Raw genomic sequence first — 20,362 nt, 5'->3', positions numbered from 1 at the left:
CCATACCCAAGGCTGAACTCTGGCTTCTTCAAACACAAGCACAAGCACCTGCAGATATACCCACAGGAACACATACACACAGGGGAAAAAAGCTAACTCTTCGTGGTCAAAAAGTTCACTGATTGGAAGGTTATGTAAAACAGGTAGTGCAAAAAGCAGGCAAGAATTTTTAAAAGCATAGTAGGACTTTTTGGGTCTATGTGTTCGTTTTTGTGTTAATGTCTGTGTGTACATTTCCATGTGGGGGCCACAGGACAATGCAAGGTATCTTTCTCAATCAATGTCCACCTTTCTTGTGAGACATTAAATCTGCAGTTCCTGATTCAGCTGACTGAGTACCCAGCAAGTCCCAAGATCCTCCTGTCTGTTTCCCCAGAGCTGGAATTACAAGCACACATGACTACATCTGGCCTTTACATGGGTGCTGAGAATCAAACCTGGATCCTCACGCTTGTTTGGCAAGAATCTCCCCATATTTCAAATTTTAAATAATGAATTTAAAATAACCCGAGTGTACATAATTGTGGGTGCCAGCAGATGGTACCAGATCCTCTGGAGCTGGAATTATGGGTGATTTTGAGTGGCCTGATGTAGGTGCTGAGAACTGAATTGGGTCCTCTGGAGAATGCAAGTGAGTCATCTCTCTAGCCCCAATAAGGATTTTCTACAGTTGGTCTTAGTCAAATTGCTGAGAAGTGGTGAAACCCATTTCCTAACCCACTTTATTTGTGTTTCTCTTTATTCACCTTTCTCTGTCTGCTATTGATGATCATATTCTACTGTATTCACTTAAGTCTCTTGTGTTTTTAGTTCTGGGGATGGAAGAATGAATACTTCCTATCTACTTATACGAACATTTTCAATTAGCATATTTAAAACCTAAGTATGTGAGCTGGGTACGGTGGCTCACATCTGTAATCCTAGCAGCAGGGAGGCTGAGGCAGGCGGGCTGCCACAAACTGTGCTAATGTAGTGGTACATGCCTATACTCTCTTGGGAGGTAGAAGCAAGAAGACCAGAAGTTCAAGTCATCCTTGGCTACACAGGAAGTTTCAAACAACCTAGATTTCATGAGACCCTTACCTCAAAAAACAAAACAAAACAAAACAAACCACAAATATATAAAGGAAACTCCTGGCATTCTTTTCTGATAAAGCCTACCTCCAAAATCCACACCCATTACAAGGGATTACCAACTCTAACACAGTAATAATGGTCAAAGGGGTAAATTACTAGTCTTCCCTACTTGTCTACTTTTCACCTTACCCATCCTCTGTATATGAAAGTTGCATTTATTCAACCTATACTTGAATAGTTACACACTTAATTACAACAACTATTCATAAATGACATAGGCAATGGAATATTATTGCAAAATCTTTAATAAGATCATTCTATTTCTGGCCTGGAGAGATAGCTCAGTGGTTTAGAGCATTTGTTGCTCTTGCAGAGGACCTGGGTTCAATTCCAAACACCCACGTGGTGGCTTACAACCATCTACAACTCCAGGTCCAGGAGATCTGACGCTTTCTTCTAATCCACTGTACATGGAGGCAAAACATTCCTACACATTAAATATATAAATGTAAAAAGAAATTGAAAAAAATTGTTCTATTTCAAGATAAACAATATCAAAAAAGTACACGTTGATAGTGGCTGAGATTCTGTAATGTAGAGGCATGGAGTAGATGGGAGCTCTACTCTGTATTCAATTACACTGTGAATACAAAATTACTCTAAAAATAGAGCCTGAGGTCAGGTGTGGAGACATATGCCTGTAATCCCAACACTCACAAGGCTGAGACAAAATTTCACGCCATTTTGGCAACACAGTGAGTTCCAAGCCAGGCTGAGCTTCAGTATAAGCCCTGTCTCAAAAAGAAAAAAGAAGACTATATCAAAAGGAAAACAAAATCCTGTTGAAAGAAAAGTAATATCTCTCCTAGAATAAACAGTAGTGACAGGAAGCCTCCTGGGCCCAGAACACCAGTGTGAGCAGCTCTCCAAATACAAGGTGAGTACCTACTTTTTCCTAGTAATGACTCCTTCCAGGGTTTTAAATTCCGTTTTTTTGCTTTTCTGACTGCAAAGCATAGACCTCTGCACAGCCACCACCTCTCCATTGACATCTCGAAACTGCAGGCGAATCTGGGCTCGCACATCTGTTTCTTGAGCAACCTTTGATGGTAAACAGAATAACAGTCATAAGGAGTACCAGCATGTCCCTATCAAGGAAAGGAAAGAGTATCAACACCGTGCTTATCTAAAAATGAGGGGGAAGTCACTAAAGACCTCATTCAAAATGAGCTATTTTTACACATTTTCAAAACACGGGAAGTATGCTGTTGAGCTTATTTTTTCAAGATCATACAGCATTAGCTGCATCTTTTGTTCAGTGCTCAATTCCCCTCTAGGAAGTCATCTCATTGTTCTATACACTGTAGTATATTCCACTTTTATAAATACCAATAGCAGTAGCCAACAAAAACGTCCTTATCAAGAAATACTCTTGCGGGTACTGTGGTGCACACCTTTAGTCCCGGCACTTGGGAAGCAGAAGCAGGTGGATCTCTGTGAGTTTGAGGCCAGCCTGGTCTACAGAGTGAGTTCTAGGACAGCCAAGGCTACACAGAGAAACCCTATCTTGAAAAACAAAAAACAAAAAACAAAAAGAAAGGAAGGAAGGAAGGAAGGAAGGAAGGAAGGAAGGAAGGAAGGAGAAAATTCTCTAGCTATTGCCCTCTTAGTTACAGGAAAAAAAAATCATAAAATAATGATTGGTTTTCTGACCACTGAAGCCTACTTTGCGAAGAGAAGCAAATGGCTTCCTATATCTGAACACCCTTTCACTAATGTTACCATGTGAAGTTGATGGCATGCTCCTTAGATAACTTCCAACCTCTCCTCTTCCCAGTTTGTGAACACATCAGTTCTAATGCTCTAGCTGCAGGCCCTGAAGCCCTTTTGTTCATTTCCAACTTGATCTCCTCAGGCTTTAAATAGTGACTGTATTGAACTGTTGCTATCACGAATTCTTAATTTTTTTTTTTTGTAACTCTAACTTCTCAATGATACATTTTTTTTTTTTTTTTTTTTTTTTTGGCGACTGGATATTTACTTTGGAGATCTACCAAATACCTCAAACCAGACCCACCCAAATTTCCTTTTTGAGTACCTCTATGACAATAAAAGGCAAAATGATTTTTATTTTTATTTTTTTTGAGACAGGGTCTCACCATGTAGCCTTTGCTATCCTGGAATTCTCTCTGTAGACCAGGCTAGCTTCGAACTCACAGAGATCCTCCAACCTCTGGCTCCTGAGTGCTGGATCAAAAGGTGTGCACCACCACTGCCGGGCTGGAAAATTATCTTAACTTGTTCACGGAGAAAGCCTGAGGCTATGCTTTTGCTTCTCTCAGCATCATTATCCAAAACATTAGCTGATCTGTTGGCTCTACACTCAGGTCACACCCCACATCTCTCTCTCCCACTTCCACTACCTTAACTAAGCCTCTCAGTCTGTCTCCTACCTTACAGTCTTCGGTCAGCAACAGACTGATCCTTACCACGTAACTCAGACTGTGTTTTCTCTGCTCAAAATCTTCTAAATAACTATTTAACAACTGGGCTGAGGCTACAGGTCAGCAGTAAAGCACCTGCCCAGCGTGCTGAGGCCCCACAGAGTCTAGTGTCTTCTAACTCTGACATGGCTTTCCATGTCTGCCTTCACCACCTTGCTCCTCTCAGTCCCTGAACACACTCAGCATGTTTTCACTTCAGGGACTATGCACTCAGTATTAACACTGGATGGAACAATCTTCCCCAGACTTTAAGCAACTCGCCTCCTCTTGAACAAATATTAAAATGTGTGTCTTGTTTGTTTTTGAGTCTCGGTCTCTCGATGTAGCTCTGGCTGGTCTGCAACTTCAAGAGTGCAGGCAAGAACACAACTTAGGGGATGGCTGATGGCTCAAATCATGGGTGGTGGTGACTTGCACCCAAGAGTGGCGGCAACAGAGTGGCGAGGACAAATGCTGGGTACATTTTAAGGAGGAGCAAAGACTGGCCTGTGAATTGGAAACTGGGTAAGATAAAGGAATCAACTAATTAAGGCCAGCCCACAGGGTTTTGTTTGTTAGTTTGGTTTTGTTTGTTTGTTCGTTTGTTTTTTTCGAGACAGGGTTTCTCTGTGTAGCTTTGCGCCTTTCCTGGAACTCACTTGGTAGCCCAGGCTCGCCTCGAACTCACAGAGATCCACCTGGCTCTGCCTCCCGAGTGCTGGGATTAAAGGCGTGCGCCACCACCGCCCGGCTGTTAGTTTGTTTTTTGTTGAGACAGGGTTTCTCTGTGTAACAGCTCTGGCTGTCCTGGAAGCCACTTCGTAGACCAGGCTGGCTCGATCTCAGAGAGATCCACCTGCCTCTGCCTCCCAAGCGCTGGACTAAAGGCTTGCGCCACCACGCCTGGCCTCAACCCACAGGTTTTGGCAAGGAAAAAAAAAAAAGATGTGGATGATGCTATCATTTACTAAACTGGAGTTCCAGAGGTAGAACCAGGCCTGAAAACAAGGGAATTCTTCATAAAATAATTTATACTCAACACAATGAACATGGAGGGTAGTTTAGTAGATTTTTACTAAAAACTGAATGACTTTTCACCTGATCCCTCCCTCCTATTTCTCAATGAAGTACAAGTCCAAAGCAGTAACTGAGCAGAGTAGATTATAGGGTTAGAAGAGAAGGTATGAGCAGTCATTTTAGAGGGCTCAATAAGATGACTATTTCCAAGATGAAATTCACAAATTCTTTCATAGTTCCAGCATAATCGTTAGTCACGTGAAAGTTTAAAGTTACACTAGCAGCTTTTGGAGGTGCGTTTGGTTTGGGTACTAATTAGGTTTTGTTGCTAAAACCCTGAAATAAACCAAAAGCAGTGTGGGGAGGTTTATTTGGCTTACAAGTTAGTTTCACCTCAGGAAGCCAGGGCCAGGGCTCAAGTCAGGAATCTGGAAGCAGGAACTGAAGCAGAGACCACGGAGGACTGCTGCTTACTGGCTGGTTTCTCTGGCTGGCTCGGCTACCTTTCTTACACAGCTCAGACCCACCTGCCCAAGGACAGCACCACCCACAGCGGGCTGGGCCCTCCCATATCAATCAGCAATCAAGAAAAGCCCCACAGACAGGTTCACAGGCCAATCTGATGGAGGCAACTCCTCAATCAAGGTTCCCACATTCCTAGGTATGTCTAGGCTTGTGTCGGCCTGACAAAAACTATGACAACCTGGTTTTGTTTGAGACAAGGTCTCATGTAGCCCAGTCTGGCCTTGACCTCCTGATCCTCCTGTCTCAGCTTCCAGAGTGCTGAATTACAGGCATGTGGCAGCATACCAGGTTAAAGGTTAAAGTCACGTTTGATGGCACAACTGAAGTGACTAACAGGTGGCTGGTTAAATAAACTAGGGCTGGTAGTAGTGGCGCGTGCCTTTAATTCTAGAGGCAAAGGCAGGTTAATCTCTGTTACATTAAAGGCCAGTCTGGTTTACATAGCTAGTTTCAGGTCAGCCAGGACCACACAGAGAGACTCTGTCTTAAAGTAAATAAACACCGTGGGCAGTGGTGGCGCATACCTTTAATCCCAGCACTCAGGAGGCAGAGGCAGGTGGATCTCTGTGAGTTCGAGGCCAGCCTGGTCTACAGAGCGAGTTCCAGGACAGGCTCCAAAGCTATACAGAGAAACCCTGTCTCGAAAAACCAAAACCAAACAATAACCCTATAGGACATAAACTCAACCGAGTATTAATGGAAACTAAAAACAGCAAGTATGTATATGTATTAACAAAATTCTAGAGATACACTGAAATATAAATGTGCAAGTGTATTTATAGATACACAGACATGCACAGGAAGAATTTAACAATAAACCCTTAACTTACTGAGATTTAACGGCACTAAGTAAATTCATATTCTTGTTGTATACATATATGCAATAAGAAAAACCTATAGGCCAAACTCAATGTCCTATATACACACTAGTAGTAAAAAAAACACTGCAATTCAAGCAAAGCTTCACTAAGATTTTCATCATGGTAGAGTATAGGAAAAAACTAAGAGCAATCTAAATGCAAATAATGCAATTATTAATGATATTTATACAGTACCACAAATTTTAAATAAAGACCTCAGCTTAAAAAAATATATATAATATATTATATAATATAATATATAATATATATATATAATATATATATTGAAAACACATCCCAAATGCCAAGATTAAGAATTCACTATGGTGTTTTTTGTTGGGTTTATTTTTTTTCAAAAATTATTTTTTATTATTATTTTGTGTGTGTACTCTAGAGCACACGTGTGCATGTCTGTGTGTGGGCACACGTTATGACAAATGTATAGAGGTCAGAGGACAACTCTGTGGCATCAACTCTCTCCTTCCATCTTTACAAGTTTGACCCCTGGCTTGCAAAGCAAGTGCATTTACCTGTTGAACTACCTCGTCAGCCCTAGTGTTTTAATAACCTCACACTATATGACAATGCTTAGTGGGGGAAAAAAACCTGAATGTACCATTAGATGGGACTATGATCTCTGCTCTGTAAAACATTATGTATGGGGAGAAAAATTAATAAAAATACCAACAACGGTTATCATGAGGTGCTTAGACTGTAGATGACTTTCCTCTCTTCATACTTTCCACTGTTAGGTCCTCTATAATAAGTAACTAGTACTTTTATAATTATAAAAATTTCGTTTTTTAAAATAAATTTAAATTTATATAAATTTAAATAAAATTTTTAAATAAAAAAATTTTTTTAAACTTTACAAACACCATTACCTTGGGATCATGAACAAATGTATTTCCTTTGGTTCCAGGAGGGAAATCTCCAGTGCAAATATACTTTAGACATTCAATGATGGTCTAAAGAAATAGAAAATTGTGTTATTTAGTGATAAGAGAACCACAGAAGTTTATGACAAATATTAATTCACAGCCAGGTGTGGTGGTGCATGTCTACAGTTCCAGCACTCAGGTGGAGGGCAGGAAGATCAGGAGTTCAAGGTCAGCCTAAGCTACTGATGCTGTCTCCAAAATAAGCAAATAAAATTATATATATATATATATATATATATATATGCAGCTAATGATTATAAACACTTTATTAGGTCTCTTTTCGAATGTTAGGACCACACCTGGTAAGATGCTAAGTACATACATAATAGATATTCACCACAGAACATTTCCACATAAAGGTCCACCTCCTGGCATTCAAGACCCAACATGGCATTTCTGACTAGCCTGCAACTCGGTATGTAGACAAGGTTGGCCTCGAACTCACGAAAATGGGCATGTCTCTGTCAATCTAGGATTAAAGGTATGTGTCACAACGCACAGCCCAAATTTTTAGCAGCATGGTAAAATAGTTCTCCAGCTTAAGGCTCGCTCCATCAGCTCGTCTGCACATTAAGACATTTGTTTTTTTCATTCATTATGCTTTACCAGTAAACATATTTTGAAACTCTAGGTTACGTATTTCTCACATTTTATACCTTTTTCTGGGGGGGGGGGTGCAGTGTTGGGAAAAACTCATGAGGAGTGACTGCTATGCTTCGGGGAACAAGGGGGCGGGGCTGGAGAGCCCGGGCGCAGATGGCCTTCCGCGGGAACAGGAGGGGAACAGGAGCCAAGCCCCAAAGTGGCTGGGCCAGGCCGGCTCCGAGGTCGCCGCGGTCCGCGGGCCCCGCAAAGCCACACCCCAAGCACCTTCTGCGGCCCTCGCCTCCGGACTTACCGTCTTCCCCGCCCCATTAGGGCCAACCAAAATTGTGAGGGGGCTGAAGAAAGTGATAATTTGCTTATCTTTATCCTCTATCCCAAAACTCCGCACGCCCAGAATGCTCATCTTTTCGATCCGGGACATGTTTGCAGCACGTTTCGTATCTCAGTGCCAGGGACAAGATTAACCTCAGGCGGAAGATGGGCAAAGCCGAAAGCCGGGAAGCAGACGCCCCGAGCGGACCGGGAAGTGGGGAACACACGCTGCGAGCTGCAGGCGGGAGCTGCGGCGGGCGCACTTCCGGTCTCGCGGGCTTCGGTTTCCCCCCGGAGGGCGCGGGCCGGTTCAGGGGTGCCGACCCACCGCCGAAGAGAGCCAAGGGACCCAGCCACGGCGAGCTCGCAGATTCCCGCCTCGCTTGACCTGGGGGTCACGTGGGACGCGCGCGCCCTTGTCCACGCCTCTCGCACGCCCGGGGCATGCCGGGAAGTGGGAGGCCTACGGTGGGCGAGCAGGTCTTCCCGGTGCAGCTCCTTAAAAGGCTGGGCAGTCGTTTCTGACTTCCTGCTTTTTACTGACGTAGGGCGGCAGCTGCCGGCTTAACTGTTGAGTTTGGTTTGCTTTGGTGTTTTGAGACAGGCTCTCTCTCTGTAGGCCAAGTTGGCCTCGATCTCGCGATTCTCCTGCCTCAGCTTTCCGAGGAGTCTTACTACTAGAGCCACCTAGCCCTGTTTGAAAAGAATAACTTTTTTAAGTAGAAAAGACCAAGAACTTGACTCTCTGCACTTGGATCCCTGGACTGCAAGAATGGGGTGGGCTGGGATGCATTTGGAGACCCGTTAAGTGGTTTGTTAATGACGTCTACTTTACTGACAATACTGTTTATTCCTATTTTCACTGCCACTGTCCATTGGCTAGTAGTTTCTCTTGATCACATGATTGTGATGATGCCATCACAACAGACTGTACTCTCTATATTTGTGCTTTTAGTTTTAATTCCTAGTAAGATGGACATATTGTGCCCGGCAGTGGTGGCGCACGCCTTTAATCCCAGCACTTGGGAGGCAGAGGCCAGCCTAGTCTACAGAGTGAGTTCCAGGAAAGGCTCCAAAACTACACAGAGGAACCCTGTCTCAAAAAAAAAATAATAAAAAAAAAAATGTAGGTATTGCTAGTTAATGAGATCCTTGCAAGGGCTTTTTGTGTACTAGGCAAAGGCTTTGTAGCCTGGAGAGATGGCTCAGCAGTTAAGAGCACTTGTTCTTGGAGAGGACCTGGGTTCAATTCCCAGCACCCACATGGTGACTCCCAACCATCTGTAACTCCAGTTCAAGGGGATATGACACCCTCTTTTGACCTCCCTGTGTACCAGGCATAGACAGGTTGCACATTCATGTAGGCAAACACACATAAAATATGTATATGTAGATTTTTGTTAAGCTTTGCCACTATCAGTAATACACATACACCTCTATCATCAGCAGTGTTTAAAAGTGCAAAAGATGTTTAAGACCAAAAGTCTGGGGGCTGCTACTGTAGACCTGAAACTGGATGCTGTTATGAAACAGAGTTCTCATATCCGGAAGAAAAATCTGCTCCTGTTCCTGTCAGCATGATCACATGGTAGGAATTGTTTTCAAAGTAGGAGAAAGGGCTAGCTGTGGAGGCTCAGGCCTGTAATCCCAGCACCTAAGTGACTGAAGCATCGCCTCTAACCATTAGCCTGGACTGAGAGTGAGACCCTGTCTCATAAAAAATAACTAAAAGCCTGGCCTCAGTTCATATATCCACAGCACAAGTCCTGCACCTAAGGAATATCTCAGAAGAGGGGACAAAAAGATCAGAAGAGCCAGAGGACCAGGACACCAGGGAGATGTGACTCCTAGAAATGACAGGGAAGCTTCACACATGATACCTTAGCAATGTGGCTGCCTAAACAAGACCTGAACACGTGCAATATCAGTAGACTTGCTAACATGGAAGGGGAAACCAGATAAAGACTTACAAGGCAGCTAAGGACGGCCGAGAGCTGGAGAAATAGTCTTCTCTGGGGAGGAGCCCTAGCTGGTTATCCAGTACCAAGCAGGTAGCCCTGAAATCACGTATGTCCAAGTAACGTTAAATGGACCCAGTAGGGTGTGTGTGTGTAAGAACAACAACAAGAAAAAAGAGGCCAGGAGTTTGAGAGAGAGCGAAGGGAGGCAGTACATGGAGAGGGATAGGAGGGAGGAAAGGGAAAGGGAAATGAGGTAATTATATTTGAATTCTTCAGTTGTGATTTTGTGACAGGGCCTCACCATGTAATTCTGGCTGCCTGGAACTCACTCTGTAGACCAACCAGTCTGGCTTCAAACCCAGAAATCACCTGCCTCTGCCTCCCAAGTGCTAGGATTAAAGGTGTATGCAACCATACTTGATTTTATGCTTAAATTCAGAAGGAGAAAGAGAAGAAGAGGAAGGAAAGAGGAAGGGGAGGCGCGGCAGCAGCAGTCAGGCCTGTAATCCCTGTTCTTAGGAAGTGGAGGCAGGAGAATCACTGCACATTCCAACCCAACATGGTTACAATTGTGAGACCTTTTCTCAAAAAACAAAGTGAAGGCAATGTGAGGGGCTCAGGGAATTCTGGATGGAGACTAAAAATCAGGTGACAAGAATGCTTATTAAGTAATATTTACATGATGATCATGTTTATAATTTTAAAAATGAAATTTGAGATTCATATGTATTAGTGGAAGTGCCATGCTATTAAAAAATATCTTATTAATCTTATATGTATGTGTGTGGGTATGTGTAGGGCTGAAGAGTGTGTTGGGTGCCTTGGAACTGGGTGCCTGATGTGGGTGCTAGGAACTGAATTCTGGTCTACTCTAGTACTCTGGAAGAGCAGCATGTGAACCTCAGAAAAAAAGATGGTTAACTGGAAAAAATAATGGACATGTCATGGTAGTTACATTCTATTTAAAAAAAAAAGTTTGACCTTTTAATAATGGGAACTATAAATCTAAGAAGAAAGGATGAGGGATTAGAACAAAGAAAAACAAAAACCAAACAAAAAACAAACAAACAAACCAAAAAAACAAAACAAAACAAAAAAACGCAAAACAAAGGACCAATCAGTCAAGTTCCCAATTCTCAGTAAAGTGCTTCTGGGAAATATTTTGTCTTACTTGAACCAAAATTCATGTGATGAAAGCCTGAGCTGCCAGGAACTTTTTGCATCCTTCTAACACTTTGTGACCAACTGTCCTCACTGATGCTGGTGACTGAGCTCTCTTCTGACTAGTATTTGTTCCATTTTCTTTGTCATTTGCATTGTGTATCCCTTGAAAACAGCTGGCAAAGGGCTTTAATACAGTTTTGTACTGTGTGTCTTTTAGCTTGTCTGAGATTCGATCCCCCGGCTTCTGGTCAGCTTGCGCTCTCTCTGTCTCATTCTGCGCTTTGTGTCTCTTTTACTCTTGACTTTTTCTAGATTGGTTGAACGTTCTTATTCTTTTGTTTTAGTTCCTGACTTAGGAAATCTTGTTTTCTATTATTTTGAAAATTCTACTTGAAATCTCCACATGGCTACTTTGAGGCTCAAAGTTACTATCATTTTAGGACCTTAGTGAACATCACAAAAACTATGATGTTGTGAGTCCTATCACCTCCTCTATTGCCATGTAACCCTTTGGAATTCTGGTTCTAAGTGTCTGGAATATGGGGCACAGTGAGCTAACTATTCACACTGCTCTTTGGGTGTGCCAGCAGTTACCAAACTCTAATCACTATTACTGCTCACATCACTCCTCCTTTGGAGATCTTTCACTCATTACGTGAGCAAAACTCTTAAAAATTCATTCTGGGGGCTAGGAATGTCTCTAGGTTGCTAGCGTGTTTGTTCCACGTACACAAAACCCCAGGTTCAATTCTCATCACCATATAAACTAAATGTGGTGTGCACACCTATAATTCCAGCACTCAGGAGGCAAAGGCAGGAGAATCAGGCATAACCAGCCTGGGCTACATGTAGCCTTGTCTTAAGAAAACAAAACAAAATGAAAACCCTAGTGTTAGTAGATTTTGCATTAAAAAAATTTTCTCTTGGTGCTGATATCAGAATTACTGTTATTTCTGTGGAAATGTGTTATGAGTTGTGAAATAGTAAGAATATGAAGGAGGAGAATGAATAGAAGCAAAAGGTAATGGAGTGTGTGTGCGAAATCGCCAAGACAGCTTTACTTGTATGCTAATTTTAAAAACATTAAAGATACAAGAGATTTCTTCTTTGTGCACTGGATATTTTCAGAGGCCAATGTGGTAAAAATGCCATCAACAGTTATGAAAATGATCTTGTCCATTTATCAGCATAAGAAAATGTCTTTTTTTTAATTCTACGAAGAATTGGGGGGCACGGTGGTGCAAGATTTTAAAACTAACAGTGGGGAAGCAGAGGCAGGAGGATTGCCATTGGGGATCAGCCTGGGTTTTATAAGGGAACTCTGTCTCAAAACCAACAGCTGGACACAATAAGATAGGAAAGCTTGTGATCCCAGCACTCTGGGCAGAGGCAGGAGGATTGCTGCATGTTTGAGGCTAGCCTGGTCTACATAGAAAATTCCAGGCCATCCAGGGCTACATCTCAAAACACTCTGGCCGGGCGGTGGTGGCGCACGCCTTTAATCCCAGCACTCGGGAGGCAGAGCCAGGCGGATCTCTGTGAGTTCGAGGCCAACCTGGTCTCCAAAGCGAGTTCCAGGAAAGGCGCAAAGCTACACAGAGAAACCCTGTCTCGAAAAACCAAAAAAAAAAAAAAAAAAAAAAAAAAAAAAAAACCACTCTGGCTACATAGTGGGTTTGTCTCATATACCCAGCCTCAGGTATATGAGACACTGACTCAAAATAAAAACAGAAACATCAAAACAAACACAAATTCCACAAGGAGGTTTCAATGGTGTTATTTAAAATTGAAATCCTGGAGGCAGATGTAATGGCTGAAAGTCGGGAAGCAGTGAGGTCAGTGGAGACACCACTTTCATATCCTAACAGGTGAGCATGGAAATATTAAGAAAATGGCACAGAAATGTGAACAAGAAATAATAGATGGGAAAGATTAATGTAAACCTCACATAATCATTGATTACCACCCCTTAAATAGTCCATAAATTAGTAAAGATCAGGGGAAATTGCCAAAAAAGTAATAGTTGCTATGCCAAGGGAAATTCAGTGTTGATTTTCCTATAGTGTTTTTTATTCAGTTGAAACACACACACACACACACACACACACACACACACACACACACACACACACAAAACCTTATCTTAAAGATAGGTTTTAGGCTGGAAGGCTAGAGGTTAAAAGAGAGTCAAGAGGAAATTTGCATTTAGTCACTACGAAAACTTCAGAGGATCATGCCTAGTTGATTGATTAGAATCAGCTCATGGAAAAGACATCTGACCTGAAATGGTATCATAGTGAAAACCACAGTTATTGAAAGAACTGTTACTGATCTATGACCCATTAAAGGAGATAACGGGGTTGGGGCAGAAAGGATGAATGCCATCCTCAAATGTGCCCTTTCAAACATATGTCACTACACACATAGACATTTAAGTAACTATTATTTTGTTCTTTTTTATTTCAACTTATAATGTTATTATGATGATAACATTCATTGTCTTTTTGCTAAATTGTACAGTCACCAATCCTTAAAGATTCAGATTACTGATTGGTAATTTATTTCTGTTCACCTAAAATATTACACATAATAAACTGGACATGGTGGTGAACACTTTTAGTTCCGCACTTGGGAGACAAAGGTGGGTAGATCTCTATGAGATTGAGGCCAGCCTGGTCTACACATCAAGTTTCAGGACAGCCAGGGCTACATAGTGAGACCCTACATCAAAAAGAAAATTGTTATTTTATTTTTATGGGGTACTTATTTTATTTTTGTGGGGTATTGCTTTGTTTTTGAGACAGTTTAAGTAGCTCAGGCTGGCCTCAACTTACTCTGCAGCTGAATTTGGCCTGGAATTTCTGCCTCCACCTCTCAAGTGGTAGGATTACAGGTGTGCACCACCATGCTTGGGTCAATAACACAGATTTAAAAAATGTTCTCAGTTCTCCTTGCCTTCATCATGATAGTTAATCCTTACAGCCCCACTTTGCCTTTTTGCCAGGAGTCTTCCAAAAGTTGTTCTTGTTCAGTCTCCCAACTGCAGGCAATAGACACTATGAATCTCTACAGCATTCATACTAATTAGTCCAACTAATACCATCTACAATCCAGAGCCTGCTTATTCAGTTATTTATTCAATAAGCACTGAGTAACTACAACAGGGTCTGACTATGCAGACCCGGCTGGCCTCAGACTCACAGAGATTCAACTGCTTTTGCCTCCAGAGTGCTAAGATTAAAGGTGTGTGCTATCATGCCTGACCTTTGGCCATCCTTTTTATTTTGAGGCAAGACCTAACTAAATAGTCCAGGGAGGCCTTGAACTTATGTCCTCCTTCCTTGGTCTCCCAATTAACTGGCATCTAATTTTGTTTGTGCCTTAGGCCCCTCCTTTTTATTTAAAATGACATTTATCCATCTATTTCTGTTGTGTGTGTAGATGTGGACATGCACATGGCATGGTGCGTGTATGGAGGCGAAAGGACAACTTTCAGAAGTAGACTCTCTCCCTCCACTATGTGGATTCCAGGGACAGAACTCAGGTGGCCAGGTTTGGCAGCAGGAGGCTTTACCCCCAGAACCAGCTCACGGGCTGACATAATCTTTTTAACAGTAATAGTAAAAATGTTTGTTAGTTTTTTTCAACTGGCATGTAATTAGTATATAATTAAAAAAATAGTCTTAGATTTATAGAAACGTAGTAAGGGTGTTGTAGAGAATCCAGGTCTGCCCTGTGCACAGATCCTTGTTGTACTATGATCCGTCCCTTGATCACAAGAGGAGACCCAGGGCACTGCTGGTGTTTCTGGATTCGATTTTGCTTGCCTTCCTGGATCTGAATCGGGAGAGCAATCCCGAGCACTCTGTGTCTCACCGATGCCGCAGGGCTGTGCCTGTCTGAGTCTGTTCGTGTATATGATGACCTTAAGGCTCTGGGTGAGCACCGCCAGGTATTGTGTCTTTCCATTTGGGTGTGTGCGGTATCTTGCTCATGGTTAGGCAGAAGTTATGGTATGGAGGAGGAAGACCACAGAGATAATATGTCATTCTTATCATGTCATATCAAAGATTCATGTTATAACATGACTGATCACTGTCAGGTCGATCATTTCCCAGCCAAGGCTGTCTTCATCAGATTTCTTTACTGTAGTTTATTTTCCTCTTTCTAGGTTAATCTTTATTTTGCTTTGGGACCCTTAGTGTTTTGAGGTAGAGTCTCATGTAGGCCAGACTAGATTGAAACCTTCCATACAGACTCTGTCTTCCCAGTGTAAGACATCCTATTTTGGCCTTGAATTCACTATGTAGCCTAGGCTGGCCTCAGACTTACAGAAATCTCCCCCCTCGGTTTCCTGAGTGCTGGGATTATAGGCATATACCACCACATTTGGCTCCCATATCAATCTTCTAAATAAAAGCAATGTGTCCAATCAGCACTTAAGGAAAAGGATCAGGCCATCTCTTTGAAAATAGTCTCTAAATAACTTATTTGAAATTGTCCTACAAAGAAGATTAAAATAATTAATTTGGCCGGGTGATGGTGGCACATGCCTTTGACTCCAGCACTCTGAAGGCAGAGCTAGGTGGATCTCTGAGTTCGAGGCCAGCCTGGGCTACAGAGTGAGTTCCAGGACAGGTTCCAAAGCTACAGAGAGAAAGCCTGTCTCGAAAAACCAAAAAAAAAAAAAAATTTGGGCGCTGGTGAGATGGCTCAGTAGCTAAGGGTGCTTGCTACCAAGCCTGCTGACCTGAATTTAATCCCAGATGCACATGGTGGAAGAGGAGAACCAGCTCCTGAAAGCTTCCTCTGACCTTCATTCATGTGCTGGGGCACATTACCCAAATAAATAAAATGTACTTCCAAAATGTCAAAAAAAAAAACCATTAACTTTTGTTTGGAAATTTCTATTAATAATGATCTTTCAAATGTTGGTTTCAAGTTTCCGCTGTAAGCATCCACATGAGATAGCTCATCTATTAAGGGGCTTGCCACCAAGCCCGATGACCTGCGTTTACTATCTGAATCCACCGAGTAGAAGGAAAGAATTGCCTCCCTATATCTGTACTCTGATCTCCACCTGTATACCATGGCACGCTCAAGTGTACACACCTCTATGCACACACACACACACATACACACACACACACACACACACACACACACACTGGTAATAAATACTAGCCCTACTCTAAGAAAGCTTACAATCATGTTGAGAAGATTAAACGGACAGAGGGCAAGTTAGTAACGTAGCTTTATGAGAAATGTGACTCTGAGCTGTGGTAGAGCACACTCATTATCTGCACTCCCAATACTTGAGATGCTAAAGCTGGGAGATTGAGAGTTTGAGGCCAGTCTGGGCCAGAGTCCCCACCTCAAAAGAAAAGAGAGAAGTGGAGAGGAGAGAGGTGGGAAGGAACCTAGTATAGTGATGTACACTCAGAAGACGGAGGCAGGAAGATCAGGGCAAGATCATCCTTAGCTACATAGTGAGTTGAAAGCCAGCTTAGCATACACAAAAAAGAAAAGAAAAATATTTTATACACATGTCCATACACAGCATTAGTCACAGCAGTCAAAAGAGGGAAGAGGGGCTGGAGAGATGACTCAGTGGTTAAGAGCATTTGCTGTTCTTGAAGAGGACCCAGGTTTAATTCCCAGCACCCATGTCAAGCAGATGACAACTTCCTGTAATTGCAGTTCCAGGGAAGCTGACATCCTCTTTCAGACTCCACGAGAACCTGCAAATGCCAGGCAGCGGTGGCACACGCCTTTAATCCCAGCACTCAGGAGGCAGAGGCTGAGGCAGAGGCAGGAGGATCTCTGTAAGTTTGAGGTCAGCCTGAGCTACAGAGTGAGATCCAGGACAGGCACCAAAACTACACAGAGAAACCCTGTCTCAAAAAAACAAAAAAACAAGAGATAGGATTAAAGGTGTGTGCCATCATTTTCTGGCCTCTATGTCTGTCTAGTGGCTGTTCTGTTTTCTGACCACAGACAAGTTTATTAGGGTGCACAATATACTGGGGGACACAATATCACCACAGCACAACACATATTCAGGCACACACACGTATACACATAAAATAAATAAAACTTTAAAAAAGAGAAAGGAAACCTGAGCACCCATCAACAGAAAGATGGACAAAGGACAGGATCTGTGCGAAAGACAGTATTATTCAGCAGGGCAGAAGATTCTCACACATGCTAGAACCCCGGTGGACTCTGGAGACAGATGTGGTAAACAAGTAACAAAAGACGATAGTGTATGAGCCAGCTGGAGTGGAACCCACAGAATTAGACAGCAGAAGGGCAGCTGGCCGGGCTGGAAGGATTTCTGACAATGGATCTAGAGTTCCTTCTGTTTTGCAAGGTGACCAGGCTGCATTATTTTTTGCATATGATACTACTGGACCCAATACTTACTATCAAAGATGAAACATTTCAGGTTACAGTGTGTTTCTTTCCAATTAAAAAAAAATGAAGAAATACAGTGCTGAGCTCACAAGGCTGTACACACCACCTGTCATTCAAGCACTTGGCAGTCTGAGACAGGGATCAAGAGTTCAAGGAATACATAGCAAGTTCAAGACCAGTCTGGGCTATCTCAAACAAACAAACAAATGAACAAGAAATACAATTTTGAACAGGAAATATTTTTTCTAAGTAGAATCAGTGTATGTATAGTAAGCAAGGTTTTTGTTTTTGTTTTTTTTTTGTTTTTGTTTGTTTGGTTGGTTGGTTGGTTTTTGGCTTTTTGAGACAGGGTTTCTCTGTGTAACAGCCCTGGTTGTCCTGGAACTCACTTTGTAGACCAGATTGATCTTAAACTCACAAAGATCACCCGCCTCTGCCTCCTAAGTGCTGGGATTAAAGGTGTTCGGCGGCGGCGGCACCTGGCTTGAGTTTCTTTTTTAAACTGGGTGTCTGGAAACACGAGCCCAAGGAAGTCATATGGCACTAGCTGAGTTGCAGCCGAGTGTCCACTTTGACATAGATGATCTGTGCTGTGCTTCAGTGTACGCCTACTACCTTCATTTTGTACATATGGCCTTTCCCACTTCATCCTTTTCATAGCCAGCTAATATCAACTTCCCTAAAAATGGTGAGCTGTGGCTGCATTTTCCCTGCTTAGTAAAGGCTAGCATGTAGACTTTTCGATCTGCTACTCCCTCCGCAGTCTGGGCAGCTCTATCATGGGGTTGAATCACTCGGAAACCTTGTTGAAGTTGATAAAATTACAAATTATTTGGCAATTCCCCTGCAGCCTTCATCTCAGCCCACGCTTTCTCAGTGTAGCCAGAGACAGTAGAAGGGAAATAGAATTATTGTCTCATGACCTCTGGGGGAAGCCAGGCCCCGAGAGAGCCAAGCTTGGGTTTTGAGAGCATCATTTTAGGCCTACTGTGGTTCCACTTCACTGCTAACAGGTTCAATGAAGTGAGCCAGTATCTCTCCACAACACAAGGAAAATGTTTCTAAAGTGTTCAACTCAGACATGTCTAGGCAAGAGCCCAAACCTCAGCATATACATGAAAATGCACTGCATGCATACACGCACATGCGCGCGCGCACACACACACACACACACACACAGAGAGAGAGAGAGAGAGAGAGAGAGAGAGAGAGAGAGAGAGAGAGAGAGAGAGAGAGAGAACACACAGGTGGCTGCATGCTAAAGGTGTCTCTGCTTTCCAGTGCCCTCTGCCTCTTACGCAGAACTAGACACAGCTTTGGGAAAGGATTCTACGTAACAATTTGTGTTTGATTCTGGGATTACAGAACTGAGCCTAAAGAACAAAGACCGGTTTTCCCTGATGACACATATTCACGCACAGCCAACCCTCCATATGAAAGGACCTCTCAGCCTTGGGGGACATACAGGAGAGGCTATGCCCACATGCTACCTGTTGGTGATGTATTCGTTTCTTTCCCAGCATCTACATACCTCTTACAACTACCATGGACCTCAGCTACCATGGTGCCTCCACTGTTTGGTTTGGATGGGATGATGTCCGCTTCTAGCTCAGGAAGGGAAAGTGGTATATCCCATAGGCTTAGCCACAGGTCCATGGTGAACACATAACCCTTCTCTCCAAGCTGGTTTTTCTTTTAGTTCATTGGTGTATGTTCATTGTATAAATACAATTTTGTGATATTTTCTTACATGTTTGTAGGGTTCATCATATTTACTCCTCACTGTCTCACCTCCTTCCTTCTTCCCACTAGTCTCCTCCTCTTTCCAAATAGAGACTGGGTTGTTTGAATGTTATTGTTATTTGTGTCTTAGGCTTTTGGTTTTCAGACAGAGCCTCATGTAACCTATATGTTGACCTCAAATTCACGATGTAGCTGAGGTTGGCCTTGAATTCCTGATTCTCCTGTTACAAATTCCTAAATGCCAGGATTACAGACCTTAGACACCATGTTTTGCTAGACACTGAACTGTTTTTTGTTTGTTTTTATCCATGTTTCTATTATTATTAATCAGTTATACACAGTAATAGATTCCACTGTGACATTTTTATACATGTAGATGATGTTATCAGCCATGTCACCCCATTTCCCTTTCTTGTTCCTTTCCCACCCCTGCTAATCCTCTCCTCTTTCCAAACTGACCCTCTTTCTCCTGTCTCCCTTCTGGTGATGGTGTTTCTTTAGGGCTGTTTACAGGACCACAGGCACCTCACCAGAGAAGAAAGTGTCTCTTCTTCACCCATCAACCGTTAACTGCATCTGCACCTAAACCCTCAGGTGGGTCCCATGAGCCTCTCTCTCCTCCACGACAGAATGTTGATGTACCCAGTCTTATGCAGGTGATCACAACAGCTTCCTAATGCCCGAAAGTCAGCATTCCACACAGCTTCCACCACTTCCTCAAGCACTCACATTCTGTCCCTTCCTCCTTCCTGCAGTGTCTCCTGAGCACTGGAGGGGGTGACATAAACACCCACCTTTGGGGGCTGAGCATTCAATAGTCATCCATTCTCAGCACCTTGACCAGTGATGGGTCTCTGCAATTACAATTGGCCACTTTAAAAAGAAGTGTCCCTGACCAAGGCTGACAGCAGCACTGATCTACGGACATACACATAGTTACTTAGAAGACAATTTGACGGGTCTATCACATCCATTTAGTAAAACAACAGCAACACTTTCCCTGCTCAGGCCTATGACCCAGCTGTGAGCTTTTGACCAGGCTTCCTGTGTATTCCTTCCTGTGGAACGGGCCTCAGACCTTCCCAGAAAGCAGTTGGTTGCCTCCGTTACAGACTTCCCACTAGTGTACCAGAGGGCACATCTTGCCTGGCCAGTTGGCCTGTGCAGACAGGGCCCACCAGAAAGACTGTTGATAACAACTCTCCCTCAGCAGCCAACATAATACCTTCCAGCACTCTGAGTGCTAGCCAGCTGGG

General features: G+C 42.9%; 1 protein-coding gene across 4 annotated transcripts in view; it reads right to left on the bottom strand.

Annotated features, from left to right (window-relative positions):
* Rad50 (RAD50 double strand break repair protein) overlaps positions 1-20,362 on the bottom strand; it is a 204,594-nt gene that overhangs the window by 49,991 nt on the left and 134,241 nt on the right. For 3 of the 4 annotated variants that reach the window (XM_052757808.1, XM_052757809.1, XM_052757810.1), the window contains 2 exons: positions 6,847-6,930; positions 2,027-2,178 (listed from right to left, as the gene is read on the bottom strand). In XM_052757808.1, coding sequence (XP_052613768.1) covers positions 2,027-2,178; positions 6,847-6,930 — 236 coding nt within the window. Of the gene's footprint in view, positions 1-2,026; positions 2,179-6,846; positions 6,931-7,801; positions 8,515-20,362 lie in introns of all 4 variants that reach the window. The other variant, XM_052757807.1, reaches the window with a different exon arrangement.

This window comes from Peromyscus californicus, unplaced genomic scaffold (genome assembly GCF_007827085.1).
Source record: "Peromyscus californicus insignis strain IS unplaced genomic scaffold, ASM782708v3 Scaffold_3__1_contigs__length_106647218, whole genome shotgun sequence".
Taxonomy (NCBI): domain Eukaryota; kingdom Metazoa; phylum Chordata; class Mammalia; order Rodentia; family Cricetidae; genus Peromyscus; species Peromyscus californicus.
This window is presented reverse-complemented; position numbering and strand designations above follow the sequence as displayed.